Here is a 9,353-nt window from a genome sequence, read left to right as displayed (position 1 = left end):
TACAGCACAGTGCATTACACATTGCACAACATAGCACAAACAGATCTGGGACCAGGCTAAGTCAAGGCTGCTAGGCTGTGGAAAGTGATTGAGGAAAGGAGGGGAGAGAGAGGAAATAAGCTGTTGGAGCAGAGTTTAAACCAGCGATCTTGTGGAAAGCATCAAATTGCATGGAAACATCTTTCCTTCCCCCTAGGCTCTCAGAGGTCCAGTTCCGTGGTTCCCCAAGGCCCTCCTATCTACGTAGACTTGGCCTACATCCCCAACCACTGCAGTTCTAAGAACGTGGACCAGGAGTTCTTCAAACGCGTCCGTTCTGCATACTACGTGGTGAGCGGGAACGATGTGGGCAATGACGAGCCCAGCCGAGTGGTCCTGGATGCTCTACTGGAGGGCAAAGCCCAGTGGGGATCCAACCTACAGGTAACAAATCACTACCATAGAATTAGATGGAGCTCAATCATTCAGTTGATGGATCAATACATCACCTGTGCATGACATTCACTCCCTATGCATCTTAATGAACTAACTAACTAGCACACCTGACTACCTGTGGCGCTCAACTCAAACAGCGGAGTGTAGCCTACTGTTGCTCCTTGCAAATGAATTCAAAGCCTCTAATTTATTACTCAGGATGGAACCAGTGCTACTATTTCTGCCATGTAATGGTGTTGTTAAAACAATCAGACAACCCCATAGTAGAATAGTTTACCTATTTACCTGGACGGCTTGTTGTTGTGTGTTCTATGCGGGAGAAATATTCCTCTCGATGAGCATTTAAGTTGCGAGAGCCATAGGGAGGGAAACGTATTCTGACAAGCAGTCAATGCACAACCATTGTTAATGCAAGCGTGGGGAAAACACTTCAGAAAGCAGTTTGGGCTTTTGTTTAAAGAGAGGGGAATCCCAGCTTTCCATTGCTGCCACATTTATTTCCCTACTCCCACAATTGCCAGTGTGGCATCATTTAAAAAATGCAGTTACAACCTGAGTTTCAAGCATGTTTTAGGCACAGCTGTGCAACAGAGCTCTTATGGTTTAGGCACAGCTGTGCAACAGAGCTCTTATGGTTTAGGCACAGCTGTGCAACAGAGCTCTTATGGTTTAGCCACAGCTGTGCAACAGAGCTCTTATGGTTTAGGCACAGCTGTGCAACAGAGCTCTTATGGTTTAGGCACAGCTGTGCAACAGAGCTCTTATGGTTTAGGCACAGCTGTGCAACAGAGCTCTTATGGTTTAGCCACAGCTGTGCAACAGAGCTCTTATGGTTTAGGCACAGCTGTGCAACAGAGCTCTTATGGTTTAGGCACAGCTGTGCAACAGAGCTCTTATGGTTTAGGCACAGCTGTGCAACAGAGCTCTTAAAGGGACAATGACATACTTTGCAATAGAAACCAAGAAATAAAACAGATTTTTCCGATTTAATAATAATGAATAATTATTAACAATAATTATAAATAATAATAATATCAATCAGGATGTTGTGTCCAATGGGGTAAATACAGATGATAAACCCCATACTTCAGCCTATGTATGTGTAGACACTATGCTGCATCAGGTGGGCCACAGGTGATAAAGCTTATTGTTAATAGCACATCTGGTAATATAGACCAAGGGACAGGACCTTTTATGGGCCTGCAGATCAAGGGGACTAGAATTGATCAAACTCGTAGTTTAATACATGTTCAAAATGATCCTCTTTCCATAAAAGCACGATGGTCATGACTTTTTTCATGAAAGGGGAAATGAACTTGGCCCCAGACAATCCATCTGAGATGGACTTCAGTTTCAGTCATGGGATTTTTTTGTCTGCTTTAACACCTGATTAAATCACCATCTCCCATCTTTCCCCCTACTCCTTTTCATCTCTCCCTTCTCTCTCTAATGCTCTCCCCATCTTCTTCTCCTCTGATTTTCCTCCTTTCTTCCTCCTACCTCTATCCATTACCTCAATCTCTCTGCCTCTCACTCTCTCTCTTGCAGGTGACGTTGATTCCCACCCATGACACAGATGTGACTCGGGAGTGGTACCAGCAAACCCATGAACGGCAACAGGAGCTAAACATCATGGTCCTGGCCTCCAGCAGCACCGTGGTCATGCAGGATGAGTCTTTCCCCGCCTGCAAGATCGAATTTTAAGCCCCACCCCCCTCTCTTCCCCTCTGTAATGGGACAACACACAGCTCCCCTGGTTCAGTCTGTCTGTTTAAATATTTTGGATCTGCCTTTTCTAGGGATTTATTTCTTACGGTAAATCATAACAGTACATCTCAAATTACACCCTATTGGTCTTACAGCTACCATCTCTGGTCTAAAGTAGTGCACTGGACTGTATGTGGAGTAGGGTGTCATTTTAGACACAGAGATATTCAACAACCACACATTTGATTATGGTTAGTGTCATTGTTTGTATTATAAAGGTGCTCTTCAGACTTTAACGCTCCTCTACTATAATTATAAGGTTTATTCAAGGAAACAAGTATGGTTGTGCATACGGTAGAAATCCAGGCAAAATGTCCAGGCAATGGTTACTGTTTCCTTCAAGGTAAGACAGATTTTCTTCTAATAGGCATAACTCATGCACAAGTATGCCCTATTATAATGTTAGAGTCATCAACAACAGACTTAATCTTTGTTTAAAGAAGTTACAACATCAAAACACATTTTGTACTTTAGTGTTTATATGTTTTGTAGAACTGAATACACCATGCTAATGCCAATGGTACTTTTCTCATCCACGTGCCACTCATTGAACTTTGTGCCTAATATTGACACATTGACATAGATGATATTCTAAGTAGATTGTCTCTAAGAGTCTTTTAGATGTCGAATAATTATGTTTGTAGTAGAATAGGGTGGAAAAAACAAATCGAGTCATACTCAAAGGTTTTGTGTGTGCCATTCAGTTTTCATGTAATTTCTGCAAGGTGAAATTCACTTTGAATGGATTTCTCAAGCGCCATACTGCGTACAGTAAATCATAACTATCAGTGTTGTCTGGTTGTAAAGTGAAGTCTTTTGAGAATGTTCCCAGCCAGAACACATCCGGATCTGTTGAACAGGGCTGGTGTATATTGTACAATATACAACATGCACAGTAGATTTCCCTTGCATTTATTTTCCAAGCTTGCATCCACAAACATATCTTGGACCAAGCCAACGTATGCTATTGTGTGAAAGGAAAGGAGAATACTCTCATTGCAACATTTTAATGACTGTATGTCAGGTTGCAATGTTGCTACATTCAATGTACTACTTCCTCGTCATAGCATTTATACGCATGTATAACATACTGTAAGCATTACACATTGGCTTTGAATAGTGTGGCTTTCTAAATGACAAATAGCTTAAGCAGCTTGTTTGTGTTCATGAACTCATTGATAGAAAGGAGGCTGTCAGGTTAAAAGATGTTACGCAACGTAAAGACAACAACCCTCCGCTATTTAACTGCAGAGCTACAGAGCGACACTGTCTGGGAACTGGAGTAGGTCCACACTTTGGGAAGGTATCACAGATCATATGATTATTCTCACATTTAGTATTGACCCTTTAAGAGACATGGGTGTGATTTGGGATTTGTGTAAGGTGAAGATAGTGTAGACTAGTGGTATGTACTCCAGCTATGACCATCATGGTATCGTCCCAAACGGCACCCTATTCCCTATGTAGTGTACTTCTTTTGACCAGAGCCTTACGGTAGTGTACTGTATAGGGAATAGGGTGCCATTTGGAGCAGTCATACCTAACCTGGTTATGACTACAGCAATAGGACCATGTGGTTGTGAGCTCATGGCCCATCACCTGTACAGGGTAATAGTTTGATTGAGTGTCTGAAGACTTGTCTGTGAGGTGTTTGCGCCGTGTATTAAGACCACGTTGATGAAACGTTGATGAACATTGTGGGGCGGTTCCATAGATGATAGAGGTTTGACTGTCACCCACATGTGCCTTTCTGTCCTGTCGTATGTTCAAGGAAGACTCAGATGCTTGAAATGGCCCTTGTGGCAAAGCCATAGATATTCAGTGTTCGGCAAACACCGTTTCAGTCTCAGAATTTGAACGAACGCCATGTTGGCACTGAAAGCTTCAAGATGCAGATTAGAATGTTCTCATCATGGCATGTTTGGTGCAGACATGGAGGATGGGTTGCCATGGTAAAGTAGTGGCTAGGTGGGCAGGTCAGTGTTGTAGTATGATCACTAAACTAAAAGCAAAGGTCCAAAAATATGATTTGCACATCCTACTTAGCAAACTAACATGGTTCGTTTACCAGTCAGTGATCACAGGGTCTGATATTCTCTGTCGGCGATAGTGAACATGAAGCACAAATGATCAAACAACTTAACAAGAACCAACTGTGATCAAACCCTTATTCTAAGAACTTTTAGGCCTCATCATATGAAAATACTCTAATTTGGGATTTCTACCAATTGTGTTTATGTTCTTTAACACAAAAGCAGTCATTTTTAAATCAGAAAAAGAGAGAGCTTTGTTGGAAATGTGAACTCACAGACAGACGTGTTATTTCCTATTGAGTCGTATTATTTTCTTCATCCTTATGATGCCCATGGAAAGGGAAATAGGTGTTCTGCTCTAGGGCTGTTTTAGAATCGTTAACTTTGGGACCAGAGGCCAAAAGGTTTTTGCTCTACCACATTCACCTTGACTCAATGCCTTGGAATGTTTTTAAAGACAAAATGTACAATTTGCTTTTGATTTTATGTGATTATAGTCAGTGTGTCTAGAATGTAATTTTCAGTGTTATTTAAGATGGGTTTTCATTTGTGTGCACAGTTTAATTGTATCCTTTAGTTTTACTGTGAATTGGGACTAACTAAGTAGATTGTTAGAAACTAACTGTTAGAAAACGAGACAAAGAGACATGTTTTAATTCCATTTTATTGCATCATGACATTGAGTTGAGGCTTACAAAGAACAAATTATAACATGCCTTGTTCGAGGGTCTAGACAAATTGTACCATTGCGCAATCTTTGAGGCCAATCAGAATATTCAGCAATGTATTCCAGTTTTTCTGAGACACATATGGCACACACCCGTAAGTAATATCATAGAGACAAAGAAAATAGAATGAATTGTCAAATGCTTTCAGTAAACATGCTTTGAATCCAGCAATGTCTTTTTCTTCTCGTTGCCGATGCTCAAATGTACCGGACCATGTAGATTATCAGAGAGAGTAGTTCTGAGACAGAACTGCTCTGTCTGTTAACCAGGCTGCGATAACAATACTGAGAGGTTTAACCAGGTTAGTTCTGAGACAGAACTGCTCTGTCTGTTAACCAGGCTAGTTCTGAGACAGAACTGCTCTGTCTGTTAACCAGGCTAGTTCTGAGACAGAACTGCTCTGTCTGTTAACCAGGCTAGTTCTGAGACAGAACTGCTCTGTCTGTTAACCAGGCTGCGATAACAATACTGAGAGGTTTAACCAGGTTAGTTCTGAGACAGAACTGCTCTGTCTGTTAACCAGGCTAGTTCTGAGTGATCCAGCTGATCCGAATGTGAAGAAGCAGATTAACCTTTACGTTCTCCGTGGAGGACATTGATATCTTGGTTGCCTTGGTGACATACTAGTTAGTAGTTGTATATATTTCTGCTCCATCAACTCAAAAGGGTTGTCAGTCAAAGTCAGACTGTCTCCTCTATTGTGTGTGAATACAGTGCATATCAAACTTATTTTTAGGGCAGAATGTCTGTTATTTTATTTCCTTACTCTTGTCTGAAGTCTGTCTATTTCTAATGGTTGCCCTGAGAAACGAGGGGAATTAATTAGTCAGCGATTGATTAAAGAAAACTGGACAAGTTCTACATTTTAAGAGACTGATTTTTGACCGTACAGGTAACTAACTGTCTTACTAACAGTCAAAGGGAAACTAACATGCCTGCTATATTGTTTAGCTGAGAGAACATTCTGTATAACAAAGATTGGATCATTTTCCAGTGCTTGCAATTGGCTTTCATGTAGAGAATGGGATTCAGAACAACAGTATCCCTTTATATCTCAGCAACTATATGAGAAGATGCTCAATCTTCTTGTGCTGTAATTTAACCAGTTTTCCTGTGGTCTTTGACTTCAAGGTTGTCTTAACAGAGACATCAACTGTTAACTCATGTCAGCGTCATTCTGAAGACTAGAATTAACATTGTATTCATAGACATACACAAACCACAACACACAAAACTGACTGCCAGATAGTGACTCGGATCACTATATCAATACATTTTATATCTAGGGTATTTATAATGGTTCACACAGTGAATTTTTCCAAATAAAAAAAACTAAGAACAAAAACAGTAACAATGTATTGTGCAAAAATAATAATTCAGTTGAATTCTCCAAAACTCCTCAGAATCCTGATGTAGAAAATCCTCATGAAGATTGTCCATCATTCCAATAAACTCTGCTTGTCTGTGCATGCTACCTTATTGGTTCTAATCCTGTAGGTAATAGTTTAAAAATGAATAAAATAGAAAGGCTATTTTAAAAGATGCATATTTAAAAAGCTAACTGTGGATGGTATGGGGAAGGCTGGTGCAAGGTCGTCGTCTTGCCTCCACTGGCTGTGCTGGAAGGAAGGCGTTGGGATCGCTTTCCTCTTTCTTTTTGCAAGCTTCATGACTGTTCTTAAATCTTTTGTTTTAAGTGCAATATACTTCTCTATCTATCTTTAGGAACATAGAACTTCAGCAGATTTATTGTCAAAGGGGGAAAGTGTGGTGATCATCAATAAAACATGTATTGAAGAATACAAAAAGCCTCAACTGTGTCTGATTTCAGGTAACTTCTGAAATGAGTGCCAGGATACCTTGGCAGTAGCTAATGAGGATCCATAATAAATACAAATGTTGAATTCAATGCCTAGGTTTACCTCCACTGTACTCACATCCTACCATACCCTTTTCAGTACATTATGCCCTGAATCTATTCCACCACGTCCAGAAATCTGCTCCTTTTATTCTCTGTTCCCAACGCACTAGACGACCAGTTCTTATAGCCTTTAGCCGTACCCTTATGCTACTCCTCCTCTGGTGATGTAGAGGTTAACCCAGGTCCTGTAACTCCCAGTACTACACCTATTCCCCAGGCGCTCTCATATGTTGACTTCTGTAACCGCAAAAGCCTTGGTTTCATGCATGTTAACATCAGAAGCGTCCTCCCTAAGTTTGTTTTGTTCACTGCTTTAGCACACTCCACCAACCCGGATGTCCTTGCCTGGTCTGAATCCTGGCTTAGGAAGGCCACCAAAAATTCTGAAATTTCTATCCCCAACTACAACATTTTCCATCAAGATAGAACTGGTAAAGGGGGCGGAGTTGCAATCTACTGCAGAGATAGCCTGAAGAGTTCTGTCTTACTATCCAGGTCTGTGCCCAAACAGTTAGAACTTCTAGTTTTAAAAATCCACCTTTCCAGAAATAAGTCTCTCACTGTTGCCACTTGTTATAGACCCCCCTCAGCCCCCAGCTGTGCCCTGGACACCATATGTGAATTGATTGCCCCCCATCTATCTTCAGAGTTCGTACTGTTAGGTGACCTAAACTGGGATATGCTTAACACCCCGGTTGTCCTACAATCTAAGCTAGATGCCCTCAATCTCTCACAAATGATCAAGGAACCCACCAGGTACAACCCTAAATCCGTACACATGGGCCCCGCATAGATATCCTCCTGACCAATTTGCCCTCCAAATACACCTCTGCTGTCTTCAACCAGGATCTCAGCGATCACTGCCTCATTGCCTGCGTCCGTAATGGGTCCGCGGTGAAACGACCACACCTCATCACTGTCAAACACTCCCTAAAATACTTCAGCGAGCAGGCCTTTCTAATCGACCTGGCCGGGGTATCCTGGAAGGATATTGACCTCATCCCGTAAGTAGAGGATGCCTGGTTGTTCTTTAAAAGTGCTTTCCTCACCATCTTAAATAAGCATGCCCCATTCAAAAAATTTAGAACTAAGAACAGATATAGCCCCTGGTTCACTCCTGACTTGACTGCCCTTGACCAGCACAAAAACATCCTGTGGCTTACTGCATTAGCATCGAATAGCCCCCGCGATATACAACTTTTCAGGAAAGTCAGGAACCAATCAGTTTGAAAAAGCTAGCCTTTGCTTTCCTAACAGAAATGTGCATCCTGTATGACTAATTCCCCAAATTGTCCCAGCTGCCCACTGCACTGAGGTTAGGAAACACTGTCGCCACAGATAAATCTACGATAATCGAGAATTTCAATAAGCATTTTTCTACAGCCGGCCATGCTTTCCACCTGGCTACCCCTACCCCGGCCAACAGCTCTGCACCCCCTGGATCAACTAGTCCAAGCTCCCCCCGCTTCTCCTTCACCCAAATCCAGATAGCTGATGTTCTAAAAGAGCTGCAAAATCTTGACCCCTACAAATCAGCTGGGCTAGACAATCTGTACCCTCTCTTTCTAAAATTATCCGCCGCAACTGTTGCAACCCCTATTACAAGCCTGTTCAACCTCTCTTTTGTATCATCTGAGATCCCTAAAGCTCTTCAAAAGGAGGAGACTGCTGATCGATGGTAAACTGGTGGAGCTTTCCACCTCTCACACACACAAAGAGAAGGAGCTGGGTGGAACTAGACCCATACTGTTACAGACCTATATCCATCCTGCCCTGCCTTTCTAAAGTCTTCGAAAGCCAAGTTAAACAGATCACTGACCATTTCGAATCTCACCGTATCTTCTCCGATCTGCAATCTGGTTTCCGAGCTGGTCATGGGTGCACCTCAGCCACGCACAAGGTCCTAAACGATACCATAACCGCCATCAATAAAAGACAGTACTGTGCAGCCGTCTTCATCGACCTGGCCAAGGCTTTCGACTCTGTCAATTACTGCATTCTTATCGGCAGACTGAATAGCCTTGGTTTCTCAAATGACTGCCTCACCTGGTTTACCAACTACTTCTCAGATAGAGTTCAGTGTGTCATATCGGAGGGCCTGTTGTCCGGACCTCTGGCAGTCTCTCGGGTGCCACAGGGTTCAATTCTTGGGCCGACTCTTTTCTCTGTATATATCAATGATGATGTCGCTCTTGCTGCTGGTGATTCTCTGATCCACCTCTACGCATACGACACCATTCTGTATACATCTGGCTCTTCCTTGGACACTGTGTTAACAAATCTCCAAACGAGCTTCAATGCCATACAACACTCCTTCCGTGGCCTCCAACTGCTCTTAAATGCTAGTAAAACTAAATGCATGCTCTTCAACCAATCGCTGCCTGCACCCACCCGCCCGACTAGCATCACTACTCTGGACGGTTCTGACTTAGAATATGTGGACAACTACAAATACCTAGGTGTCTGGTT

General features: G+C 42.3%; 1 protein-coding gene across 7 annotated transcripts in view; it reads left to right on the top strand.

The window, feature by feature from the left end:
- The window catches only part of LOC110506834 (microtubule-associated protein 1B), a 64,224-nt gene extending 57,459 nt beyond the window's left edge, over positions 1-6,765 (top strand). For 3 of the 7 annotated variants that reach the window (XM_036981085.1, XM_036981084.1, XM_036981086.1), the window contains 2 exons: positions 197-423; positions 1,984-6,765. In XM_036981085.1, coding sequence (XP_036836980.1) covers positions 197-423; positions 1,984-2,139 — 383 coding nt within the window. In that variant the 3' untranslated portion in view covers positions 2,140-6,765. The remainder of the gene's footprint in view (positions 1-196; positions 424-1,983) is intronic. The other 4 variants (XR_005052252.1, XR_005052251.1, XR_005052250.1 and 1 more) reach the window with 4 other exon arrangements.
- The last annotated feature ends 2,588 nt before the right edge of the window (positions 6,766-9,353 follow it).

Source organism: Oncorhynchus mykiss, chromosome 6 (genome assembly GCF_013265735.2).
Source record: "Oncorhynchus mykiss isolate Arlee chromosome 6, USDA_OmykA_1.1, whole genome shotgun sequence".
Lineage (NCBI taxonomy): Eukaryota > Metazoa > Chordata > Actinopteri > Salmoniformes > Salmonidae > Oncorhynchus > Oncorhynchus mykiss.
Note: the sequence above shows the minus strand (reverse complement) of the source record. Positions and strands in the feature narration are given on the sequence as shown.